This window comes from Diprion similis, chromosome 8 (genome assembly GCF_021155765.1).
Source record: "Diprion similis isolate iyDipSimi1 chromosome 8, iyDipSimi1.1, whole genome shotgun sequence".
NCBI classification, from domain to species: Eukaryota; Metazoa; Arthropoda; class Insecta; order Hymenoptera; family Diprionidae; genus Diprion; species Diprion similis.
In genome coordinates, this window is record NC_060112.1 from 13,120,872 (window position 1) to 13,133,903 (window position 13,032).

The 13,032-nt window shown below is 32.9% G+C and overlaps 4 protein-coding genes across 4 annotated transcripts; all 4 read left to right on the plus strand.

Moving 5' to 3' along the window:
• The first annotated feature begins 528 nt into the window (after window positions 1-528).
• LOC124408969 (regucalcin-like) lies at window positions 529-2,197 on the plus strand. The gene is given in 6 exon segments (XM_046886326.1): window positions 529-572; window positions 667-835; window positions 904-1,101; window positions 1,307-1,543; window positions 1,733-1,908; window positions 1,980-2,197. Coding segments are annotated over 5 exon segments (942 nt in total). The 5' UTR covers window positions 529-572; window positions 667-675; the 3' UTR covers window positions 2,151-2,197.
• Window positions 2,198-3,730: 1,533 nt separating this feature from the next.
• LOC124408970 (regucalcin-like) lies at window positions 3,731-5,925 on the plus strand. Its single transcript, XM_046886327.1, has 5 exons — window positions 3,731-4,166; window positions 4,267-4,464; window positions 4,602-4,847; window positions 5,034-5,209; window positions 5,404-5,925. Exons 1-5 carry the CDS (start codon window positions 4,007-4,009, stop codon window positions 5,557-5,559), a joined length of 936 nt encoding a protein of 311 aa, XP_046742283.1. The 5' UTR covers window positions 3,731-4,006; the 3' UTR covers window positions 5,560-5,925.
• A 644-nt stretch (window positions 5,926-6,569) lies between these two features.
• Window positions 6,570-8,447, plus strand: LOC124408971 (regucalcin-like). Its single transcript, XM_046886328.1, has 6 exons — window positions 6,570-6,619; window positions 6,939-7,110; window positions 7,230-7,427; window positions 7,531-7,767; window positions 7,965-8,140; window positions 8,214-8,447. Exons 2-6 carry the CDS (start codon window positions 6,951-6,953, stop codon window positions 8,367-8,369), a joined length of 927 nt encoding a protein of 308 aa, XP_046742284.1. The 5' UTR covers window positions 6,570-6,619; window positions 6,939-6,950; the 3' UTR covers window positions 8,370-8,447.
• Window positions 8,448-9,153: 706 nt separating this feature from the next.
• LOC124408911 (trafficking protein particle complex subunit 5) lies at window positions 9,154-12,932 on the plus strand. The gene is made up of 3 exons (XM_046886210.1): window positions 9,154-9,440; window positions 9,586-9,895; window positions 12,718-12,932. The coding sequence occupies exons 1-3, from the start codon at window positions 9,274-9,276 to the stop codon at window positions 12,814-12,816; spliced, it is 576 nt and encodes a 191-aa protein (XP_046742166.1). The 5' UTR covers window positions 9,154-9,273; the 3' UTR covers window positions 12,817-12,932.
• The last annotated feature ends 100 nt before the right edge of the window (window positions 12,933-13,032 follow it).

The following is a 13,032-nucleotide window of genomic DNA, read 5'->3' on the forward strand; positions in this document are numbered from 1 at the left end:
TGTGCAAAGTGATGTTAAAATTTCTTTACTCTTTCCAATTTTCTTAAATATAACTCACTGCTTCAACATCAATTATTTTGACGAAGAGAGTTTCTGAGGTTTCACTTATCAGGATAGAGGGGTGCAGCATTGTAAACACGATCGTTGATTATAAGTCTTATGTAAGCATTTTTTCTTCTATATTATCTTGTAACTCTACTTTTAGTCTTCAATAATAAGTATATTAACGTCGTGCGAGATACAGCTGAACCTTTTATTCCTGTAATCGTAATATTCGCGTATTTATCGCGTTCATTAGTTACCGACCACTCTGATAAAAAGTGCTTACTCTCTTAGGTTATCAACTCTATTAGCTAACGCGATAGTGTACCAGTTGTGAATCTACTTTGATAATCGACTTGTACATCCTGACGGATTGTGTTCTCAGTTTTTGTTTCAAACCAGAAAAGCAAAAACTTTGCATAATTTTTTCACTGAGCACAAGTGAAGGAACATTTCATTACGCAAATTTTAAGTTGTAACTTTTTTGAAAGTACAATTTCAACTGCCATCTATTAAGTTTCATCTAAAAAGTTAAGTATTTATGTAATATACCCTGAAAATGTATAATAAAATTGCTGTAGCATGCTAGTTTTTACTGATTGACTGGCTTAATAAATTTTATAGGCACAGATAATGGCTCCCAAAATTGAAATTATACATGATGAACAATTAGTCCTTGGTGAAGGACCCCACTGGGACCATGCAGCTCAAGTACTTTATTACGTTGACATAATTGAATCTACGGTTTTCAAGTATGATCCAAAAATTAACAAAATCACTCGAGTCATTGTTGGTAAGTTCGCACCATTGTAATTTCAATCACAACTGCATTTATAATTAATATGGAATATGTGCTTACAGATAAACAGGATAAGACAAGTGTGAGCTTTGTAGTACCTATAGAAGGTACCAATGATAAATTTGTCATTGGGTACGGGAAAAAGTTCGCTGTTTTGACTTGGGATGGTGTTAGCATAGATCCAACTAACGTTAACATCCTTGTTGAAGTGGATTCTGGGACTCAAAACATATTCAATGATGGAAAAGCTGATCCCTCAGGTACCCAGTGTATCTAAAATATAAATTCCGTTATCGTTTATTATTGAAACATTATTGCACCAAATTGTCTTCGCATAATACTTGACATCCAACTTCTGTTCTATATCAGCACTTTGATGATATGTGTAGTTAAAAATGTACTGATAAACCGAATTTTACTTACTACATCAAATTCAATAATAGATTTAATCTGAAAAAATTTCAGGGCGTTTGTGGTCTGGTACATGGGAAATGGCCACATTCAAACCAGGTATATCAGAATCATGAAAGGGAACGTTTTATTCTTTAAGCAAAGATGGGAAATCTGTCAAGGCTCACTTTAGTGGTGTGGGAATCAGTAATGGTCTTGCTTGGTCTGCTGATAGAACAACCTTTTATTACATAGATAGTCTCAATTTTGCCATTGACGGATTCAATTATAATATTGATACTGGAGAGATAAGTGAGTATTTGTCACGCAATCGTCTTATTGCGTAGCATTATGGTATTTGTTGTCCTCAAAAATACAGTGTGTTCAGAAACCTTTTATCATAATTATAATTTGTTCAATCTAAAACACAGTCAAGTAGTATAATATCATGTCTCTTATGTATAAACAGATAAGAGTTCTAAAAAAACATAAATTTTAAAGCAAATCGACGAACCATCTTTGACTTGAAAAAGAATAATATCAAGGGACTTCCTGATGGAATGACAATAGATAGTAAGGATAAATTATGGTTTGCCACATTCAACGGTACTGGAGTTCATCAAGTGGATCCTAAAACTGGTACCCACCTCCAGTTTGTGCAACTTCCAACAGCAAGGGTAAGAAAAAGTCTGCTTTGTGTAAAATCGATACCTCCAGGTTCTATTTTATCAGTGATAATTTTTTCCAGGTTACTTCGGTCGCCTGGGGTGGACCAAATTTGGATGTACTCTACGTGACTAGTGCTAGTCTGTATGAGTCTATAGACCAGAGCGATATTGATAAGCCCTATGCAGGACGCGTGTTTAAAATTACTGGTCTTGATGCATTTGGACTACCAGGTGTCCCAGTCAAGCTATAAATATTATACAAAAGTAAATCCAAACTGTTAATAAAGGAACTACAAATCAGTCCAGGAGTCATTTTGATGAATAGAAATATTATTTCTGTACTATTTTAAAAACTATACTGCACTTGGAAAGTTTTTGCAAAAAAAAACACAACCGTAGTTCTTAACGGGAAAGTTACGGTTCAAAACTATTCGGTGCATGCAAATAAGTATAAATAAATTTAAAAACATAGTATTCTTGATGTTTTTAGAACGTAATAGAGCTTTTGGAACCTCTGTTGATGCTCCTACAACAAGTAGAACATTTCTGGAGCTTTCAAGCAGATTTAATAGTATTCTTGATGTTCTAGGACATTCCAAGAATTTGAGACAAGACTCATAACTGTACAAGAATGCTCTCAATATATCTAGAATGTTGCAGGAAATTTTTAAGAACTTATCGCAATAGTAAATTCGTAGAATTCATGCCATTTTTTTTATTTCTGTGTCATTGGAGTGTTTTGGTCAGAACTGCACATAGAACGGGGCTGTTTACCTTCTTTCGCTTTTGAGATACGTGGACTTAGATGTTTGGAAATATATACGTCTACCTCGAAATCGACTAGGGCATCCTCTTAAAGAACGTTCGAGACTATTTTCGATGATTCCAATATAATCCATACCATGCCAGAATATTTTCGGATCGTTCGAGTAGATCCAAGAGTTTTGTGGTTGTATTTAGGATATACCAGAACTTTTCTGAAGCGATACTATAGGTTCTAGAGTATTCTTGAGGTTTTTAGACATATCAGAACTTTCGAGACCATTCTAGGTGCTTTCCAAACATTCCTGAACATTTCCAGAACCTCAGAGCAGATTCGAAAGTATTCTCGATCTTTCTAGAATATTTCATGTACTTGAAATTAGATTCACAACTGTTGAAGAATACTCTTAATATTTCTATAATGTTAAAGGACATTTTTAAAACTTTCGAGACCAACCGAGACTGTTCGATGTTTCCTACAGAGCAACCCACAACATTCCAGAACATTTCCGGAGCTTTCGAGCAGATTCGAAAGTATTCCCATTAGTTCTAGAACCTTCTAACTATTTCCAAAACTCGAAAGTATTACGAACTGATCTCGATTTTTCTAACATTGTGAAACGTTTTAGAATATTTGAGACTGGTTTCGGAGTTTCGAATCCAACGTAGCGTGAGTGTGACAAGGTCCAACTTGGCAAGAATACAATATTAATTACAATGTTTATATATGACGAAGGCCTTGTTTATTGTTTCTTATTTTGAATTCATCGGTTCTGGTTTTTGTTTAGAAAAGGTTTTGACTATTCGATTACAATTCCATCGGTTCATCTAAAAAAGTTTTTAAATCGTTAATTCCACGGTCTAATTGATAATAAATAATATAATTTTATCTCCAAATGGAAATGTTTTCTGAAGCTAGCTTTACGATACTGCTATCTTATATTGTTGAACTCTTATCTGACTCATGCAATATTATACTTATCATTGTAATTAAGAGGGGTGTAGTTTTGTGAGCTTGCTACTTTCTCATTATCAGCTTTGTGTAACTATTTATTCTGGTGAATTATAGCCATTACCTGACTTCAGCAACAAGTGTTATATCGATTGCAACAGGTAGGGCTGCTTGAGTTATTTGGTGATCAGCATGGTGCTTTTATATGAGATTGATTAATTCCATACAAATAATTCTGAGTTTCAATCTGATATTGTGTTGCAGTTTATACATATCAGGAAAAGAAGCGATACTATATCATCGTAATTCTAGTTCATTTGTTGAATTGTGGTCATTTATTTAAATTGTATCACACTGTAAGTGCAGTTTAATTATTTACAGTGGTTTTATTAAATGGCTCCAAACATAAAAATTGTGCACAATGAAAAACTAGATCTTGGTGAGGGCCCACACTGGGATCATGATACTCAAGCGCTCTATTACGTTAATGTAATGCAAAGTACCATTTTCAAATATGAGCCACGTACTGAGAAAATTACCCAAGTTATTGTAGGTATGTTGATTTGAGATAATTTCTAGTCATCACCAAGCAGCTTAGAGAAATACCTGATTTCATTTATGTTCAATTTATAGTCAATTCTATTCATATATAGATAAGGAAAAAAAAACGAGTGTGAGCTTCGTTATACCTGTTGAAGGTATCAAAGACAAATTTGCCATCGGGTATGGAAACAAACTTGCTCTTTTGACTTGGAATGGTATCAGCACTTATCCAACGAATGTTGAAATTCTTATCAATTTGAATGACGCAACCGACACTGTATTTAATGATGGCAAAGTTGATTCCAGAGGTAGTACATCTTAATTATGATTATCATTGAAAATTACTGACCTTGATTTTGAAAATAATGTCAATGAGATTAAACCATTAAGTCAGTGCTTCTTCAAAAATACTATGTACAATTTGGATTAATATGTCAAATTTGAGGACGCTTATGGACTGGGACAGTCTTCCCAGGTGTCATTACTGGATCCCAAGAACGACATGGAGAGTTATATAGTATGAATACAGATGAAAAGTGTGTCACACGTTACACGTTACGTACACATGCTACTGGTATAGGAATTAGCAATGGTCTTGCATGGTCGTCTGATCACAAAATGTTTTACTACATCGATAGTTTTAATAATACAGTTGATGCATTTGATTATAATATTGACAGTGGAGAACTATGTGAGTAACTTAGTCAAATATTTGTAGTATGTACACATTTTTCGACCTGCAGAAGCATTTAGATTTAGAACTTCTTTTTACGATTATTTCACTAAACGTCATATAATATGACTGAATGAAAAGTATTGTCTGTATCGCTTCCTTAAATTATTAAATAACATGTATCGATGAATTTGAACAAAACAGCAAACCGGCGTATAGCTTTTGACTTTGTGAAGAATAATTTAAAGGGATTTCCTGATGGGATGACTATAGATGTAGAAAATAAACTGTGGGTTGCTGCATTCAATGGAAGTGCTATACATCAAGTCGACCCTAAAACTGGATCCCTTCTTCAATCTATAAAATTCCCCACCTCACAGGTATGTATAAGTCACCAAATCAACCGTAAATTCAGCTTTTTTTTTATGAGTTACTGTTTGCAAAAGTACCATATTGTTAAACTAAAGACACAATCCTTGATTTTTCAAATATAAGATTCTAATGGCTGAAGAACAGTGAAAAACTGTAAGCCAAAATAAAGTATTTATTTCATAAGTTATTCTGTTTCTTTCAGATTACTTCTGCTACATGGGGTGGACAAAATTTGAATGAACTCTATGTTACAAGTGCCAGTCACTTGCAAATGGAACAGAATTTTTACGCAGGACGCTTGTTTAAAGTTACAGGACTCGGTACATCTGGTCTCCCAGGTCTTGCAGTCAAATTATAAATAGATTCTTAAAGGTTAGTCGCAAAGGGCTCTATAATATACATTATTCCACATAAAATAGCAAACGCTCATCTCATAACGTTTATCAATCGTTGGAATGAGAAATTTCGAAGGAGGAGTACTGAAACGGACAACTCGTATGATGTGCATGCCTGAATTATTCGACAATCTAATGAATACGTAACTGGTTTGTGGAGATAAAATGATCAACCGTAATTTAGTAAACATTCATGCAATACAGACCAATTACTTGGTGACATAGTGTATAATAGGCTAGGCTATCAGCAATATTATTTAGATACATAAATATCTCGATTAACTACAGGGTATGAATAATCTCCCACACAGCGCCAAATGTTTATAAAATAAATTATTAAAACGATTTGGGTAAAATATAATGTATATGTTTAAGAATTATTTCAAATTCAACATTTCATGTAAGACGTCGAGGTATAATTATGAAATATTCGGTATTGTGTTGAGGTGGTTGTTGATTATATGTCATTACCATTAGCAATTAAGAATAATGAAGTCAATTATATGAGATCCAGATAGGAATATTAAAGGTGAATGGACTCGAAACTTGATTCTCGTATACTCATATTAAAACTTTATCTATCATTTGAAGATTCATATTTTTCCAAATGTTCCGAGATTAAAAGTACCTAATCAATGTAAATATGTTTTTTAAAAACATATCGTGATAAGTTCCCCCATCTTTCACTTTGTCTAGATCGGTGAAACGAGATTCTATTCTAATTTTGAACTACATCTACTATAGATACTCAAAATTCATCAATCATGATTTGCAGTAAGGTATACTGTGGCTAGTAAATTTATCTGATAGTAAAACCTGTACGATTAGAGAGTGATGTGATACTTCAAACTTTTCTTAATTCTGACCACCCTGTATATTACAGATTTGATTAATTTGACGTCCTATAGAGCTCTCACTGATAGCCTATCTTATATAAATAGCTGTTGTGAAGTAATATATTTTAGTTTGTAAATCTTCTGGAACTTGAGAAGTAAGAACTGTTCCATATTTAAGTTTCATTAAGTTCGTAAATTGTTTGTCCCTGTAATTTTCTCTTTCCAAATAAAATATCGCTGTTCAACTATATCTTGGTTATTTTAAAGTGATTGATTAGATTAGACCTACGTACATATTCAAAGTTACGATATGTTCTTTTGATTAATATATCAACCATCTTGCTACAAATTTGGCTTAAAGTTTAAATCATAATGTATAGTACTTATAATTGTGAGAACATAAATTGGCTAACGTTTCAAATTCTAACTGTTATTTGCAGTAAGCTTGTTGTAAAGGTTGTGTAGTATTCCAAACATTATAATTTACTTGTTTCGAACATTTTTAGGTATTACTAATAATGGCACCCCAAATTGATATTGTACATGATGAAAAATTAGTTCTCGGCGAGGGACCTCACTGGGATCAGGAAGCTCAAGTACTCTACTATGTTGATATACCAGAATCTACTGTCTTCAAGTACAATCCGAGTACCAATAAAGTCACCCGTGTGGTTGTGGGTAAGTTGCTTAACTTACTTGATTAACTTGCAATTAATTATGTCAAAGCCATATAAATTATACAGATAAGTTTATAGTTTGTTTACAATTGGAATTCATTATTTGTATAATACTTCCAGATAAAAAAAATAAGTCAGCAGTGAGCTTTGTCCTACCGGTCGCGGGTACTAAAGACAAATTTGTGGTTGGACATGGTAAAAAAATAGCTCTTCTGACATGGGATGGTTTTAGCACAGATCCAACCAATGTTGAAATTCTTGTTGAAGTAGATCCTGGGACTATAAACGTATTTAATGATGGCAAAGCTGACCCTTCAGGTACCCAATATGAATAGATCGGCGTACCTATCTTTATTCTGCACTGCTTGAGTAGGTAAGAAATTGTACCGATTGTATGTGATTCGATTTTTTTTTATCGTAGGACGTTTGTGGTCTGGAACTTGGGAACTAGAAACATTTAAACCAGGTGCACCTGAAACAAGAAAGGGAACATTTTATTCTTTGAGCAGAGATGGAAAATCTACAAAAGCTCATTTCAATGATGTGGGATGTAGTAATGGTCTTGCATGGTCTTCAGACACCAAAACTTTTTATTACGTAGATAGTTTTAATTGGACAGTCGATGCATTTGATTACAATATTGACAGCGAAGAGCTGAGTGAGTATTCAGTCTACAATCTTGTTCAAACTTCTTATCGTTATCAATATTCATTATCCTGAAAGCATACTTAGTTGGCATATGTTTCAATAGAACTTTAGTTTATCCAAGATAAAATAATATCAGATCTGTTAATAGTATCATCCTTCTGATGTGTAAAAACGGCGGAGAGTAATAAGTGAATGTAAATTTAACAGCAAATCGACGAACCATCTTTGACTTGAAGAAGAATAATGTCAAGGGAATGCCTGACGGAATGGCTATAGATAAAGAAGACAAATTGTGGTTAGCCACATGGGATGGCTATGCAGTTCATCGAGTGGATCCTAAAACTGGTGAACATCTTCAGTCTGTCCAGTTCCCTACACAAAAGGTGAAAAATTATTCCCCAGAACAAAAAAAAAGTGCTAATGTAGGTGATATTTTGAAGACAAAATTTTTTTCAGATTACTTCAGTTGCATGGGGTGGACCAAATTTAGATGAACTGTATGTGACTAGCGCTAGCATATTCGAGTCAAAAGATGATCGTTACTCAGGTCGCTTATTTAAGGTTTCAGGACTTGGTGTATCTGGACTTCCAGGTGTACCAGTTAAATTGTAAATATTGTATAATCTATAAGCCTGAAAAACCACTGATGAAGTGACCGTTTTTCCGTGTTAGCGTACCATACTTTGACCATATATCCAGTATGATTTACAAGCAACGGTTTTGTGAAATTACGCTTCTATAATAATACAGTTTATTGGTTTCAAACTTTCTTTTGTGACGCTCAATATTCCATCTCAGAAATCTGGAGTTACATGTCATGATTATGTAATTCAATTCAATATAATATATTCGAATCTATAACCCTTTAATTGTTTAATTTTCTTTAATCCTTTTGAGAATACTCGATCGTTTAGCTTTGAGTATTGACCTGAAATAATAAAATAGGAACAAGTGTCTATTCATTTGTATTACGATGGATAATTTATTGTGGATAATTGTATGCAATGCATTTTCTACATCTTGCAATTTTCTGCCGATACCTACCAAATAATGATAATAATAATAACACAAACAATAATAATAATAATGTTTTATTTATTGTGCATCTGGAACACGTGCCTCTTATACACTAACCACGCATTTCGTCCATGCTGCAAAAAAATAAAATCATATAATATTATAATATCCCATTAACTATTATTCTCTCTTCAGTTTCAAAGTCAATTGATATTTACTAAATTTGTCTGATAATGTCTATACTTCTGTAGCTACATAATAAATCGGATAATTAATTTACATATTTTCATCACATATGACAACGCATATGATCCGGGTCCAATTTAAATTCAAATATAGATGTCGCGAATTATCGACTATCGAAACTCGTAGTCGAGATTTGACAGGTAACTTGGGCTTTGACAGGAAAGTCTCCGCAACAAGAATATGAATTAGCTCATAACGATTTGTTGTATCAGAATAAGTTTGCGACGCTTCAATAGAGGTAACGAATTTCGCAATGGCAAGTATAACTATATCCGCAGTTCGTCCACGAACGAGTATTCTCGACAAGTCGTTGAGTAAAGGGAAAAGTGAGGTTAGCTTGAGTTGTTACGCTCTTTTGTTTTCTGAGCTTGTTCAATACTGCCAAAACCGCGTTTACACTGTGCCCGAATTACAGAATAAGTAAGTAGTCTATGATCAATAATATCTACAGTAGTACTAGATCATTTATCATTTGTATTAGTCGAGATCACTGATTGCCAGTTGTGTTCTCAGTCATGCATGTACATTATATTTACATTTTTAAAACATTAAATGATCCATACAGACTGGCTGAAATGGGTGCTGAAGTAGGTCACAGAATGACGGACCTTCTTGTAATGAGAGAAAAGAGCGGGAAACGCGAAGTGAAACTTTTGAGTGTTCTTCTTTTTATTAAAAGCACAGTTTGGAAATCACTTTTTGGTCGTGAAGCTGACAAACTTGAACATGCTAATGACGATGATCGAACCTATTACATAATAGAAAAGGAAGCCCTGGTCAATAAGTTTGTCTCTGTTCCGAAAGACAAGGGAAGTCTAAATTGTGCATCATTTACTGCTGGAATCGTTGAGGCGATTCTGTCCGACTGTGGTTTTGTAAGTACTGGAATATTCACACAAGTATTATATAATGATATGGAAAAATTTAATTTTATGAATACATGTAAGCAAATTATTTCAAATTTTTAGTTACGTTGTATATAGTAAAAATATCATGCAGAATTTACTCAGTAAAGGGATAAATGGCATACCGAAATTAGTTTGAAACTGTTTTACACTTTGCCAACTCAAATCTTAACTTAGACATTATTCACAGTTATTGAAAATTAATCTATTACAAAACTAAACCCTTCTCTTTTTGAAAAGTGTTTTCAAAGCACTGGTATTAAATGCCAATGTAGAATCTACCCTGAATAACTTTCATACTATATCCCAATTTTCATACTCACAATATAAGTGACTTCGTTAAGCCCACATGAATACACAAATGTTGGACACAGTGTCGAGCACATGTTGTTACCATTTTAAACTCTGCAAGAAGTGTATTTCATTCATCATTTAAATAAATATAATGATATTGAATGTAAAAATTGCACTATATTGAATTCATCAAGAACGTCATTTCACTGGTTTTGTGTTCAAAGTATATGACAGTTTTCTAGTGAAAGTACTGTACTTCAGTTTAACTCGTTTACAGACCTTTATGAAATTCAATACGGAGACTTATTTGTTTTCTGACTAATGGTTGACATGTATGTACATATTTACAGCACGCTTTGGAACTGATTCTCTAAATGTTTTCAAACTAGCAAATGCATTATCAGTGATATGTTCGAACTTCATACATAAATATGAATCATACTCAAATTTGTTACACAAATAAAACTAGAAAATTTAGAAGGAAGCAAGTAAAAGTTACGAGATACTGTAATGCAACACTTAATCATTCGACATTAGATAAATTGAGCCATTGTCCTTGTACGAAATCTCTGATATGCATGGGAAAATGATCATTAGCATCTTGGTACTTCAGCATAAGTATTGTATCATCAACCTCACTGACCTGTTCATGCTTATCGCATATTTAATGCAGCAAGAATTACTAAGCTAACGATCAATTCGATACAGCTGATATGATTATTCTAATCATGATAATTCTACGTCAAACATTTAGAAAGTGAAGCTCCATCTTGTTTTATAATATAGTTTATTAGTGTCTAATGACTATCTAAGAATCCGTTATTCATTTCCATTTTATAGTACTCTAAATATGTGGATCGTATTGGAGATAGAAACAGTTTTGACCAATATTTTACATGGATCTGATTACACTATTTCGCCTTTATAGGAAAGGCTGTAACTGGTTAAGAATAGTGAATCTGCCTTATCGAAATTTCTGGCGCCAATTTTTTCAGAAGTGTTGACCTGAAAAAAATTTTTGTGCAAAATTACAGCTTACTACGTCGATTCTAAGACATCTTTGTGCTCAAAAAACGCGTTTCTTCGATTTTTACAGTTTTTAAACACCAAGAGGTAACCAAAAAATCTGAAAAAATTCTGAAACTTTAAAAACATCTCAATATTAATGGGAGAATTTTCTCCAATTTTTTTATACTAAACTCTATTTTTAATCACCGCATCTTTCTTTAAAAAAATTATCTTGCAGTTTATAAATTTTTTTATTATTATAAAAAAAATTAATATGATTCTACTGTTCATTCCCTGAAAAAATTCCGATCATGGGTGTCTTGCCTCAAAATGCTGGCCTAGGTAACCCCTACACACCCTGGAAGTATGTCCAGAGTTAACATAAACACCCTGTATAACAATGCTATGTTTCTCAGCTTCATGTAAATTCCATTTAATCCATTTTCAGTATTGATATGACGTCAAAAATGCGAACATATCCAAAATTAACAATAAAATCTTATTGTTTACATCTATTTGTTACGTCTCACAACTCTGGCCATGATTACCCATAAATTGAACTCAACGAAAAATTTATGTTTCCATTTTCAACGAAGAATGTGAAATTTTGTAGTTTTTTTTTTTTCCGAGTCGCAGGTCAAATTTGGAAACTTTTTTCAATATTCAAGGAATGAAGAGTAGAATCATGTCAATTTTTGTTATAATAGAGAAATTTATACACTGTAAGATAATTTTTTTAAACAAAGATACGCTAATTAAAAATAGAGTTTAGCATTAATAAATTGGAAAAAATTCTCCCATCGATATTTAGATGTTTCTAATTTTTCAAAATTTTATAAGTTTTATTTCGTGGGCTCTTGATATTTAAAGACTTGATATTTTAAAGCATAAGGATCCCTTGGAACCGATTTAGATAGCTGTAATATTGCAAGAATTTTTTTTCAGGTTAACAACTTTTGAAAAAATTGGCACCACAAAAATCGGTGGGGGCAGATTCACCATTCTTATCTAGCTAGACCCTTCCTGATTGTTAGTCATAATTTGAATTATTCGAGAAATACAACTTTGCATTTATAAGCTAGAGACAAACATGACTCATATTTCAAACCCAGTAAATTTCATTTGATGTAACAATGTACCGATGGTTAATCACAAAATATTGGTCATTCTATTTCCATATCTATCTGCATGGGCGGATACAGATTTCGTTTCTGTTTGTTTGCATTTATCTTGGTCACTGGAAGTGGTAAACCGACAGTTGGAATATGCCCTATGAGTCACTTTCAGTCTGTAACTATTCGTCATTGTATTAGGTATGAGAAGTGCAGCACGAATCATATCAGCTCTCACCATTTCGTTTTTCAGCAAAATTTTTTACCAATGCTAAATGAGAACCATATTTGAGTTGCGAATATTTGAAAAAAAAAAATGTTGGCGATATGTAGGAGGTGTTTTCAAAACAATGATTTTTACTCATGTTATGTTTACAGCCAGCAAAAGTGACTGCACATTGGCACAAAGGAACAACATATATGGTGAAATTTGATCATGCAGTTATTACTCGTGATAAGCAGCTTGAAGATCGTTAAATTAAATTGGTTTTCTAGGTACTTGTAAAGTATAAATAATAATTTTTCTCAATTACAAACTTTGAGGATTTTTGATTTTATGGAATCTGTTACATTAATATAACAGAAAGCCAACTCACGAAATTCGTTACCCTACAATATAGAAATCAACTTCTATGAAATTGAATTACATTCTAACGTTACGAATAAAGAAAAATAAGTCTAATTAAATTATTT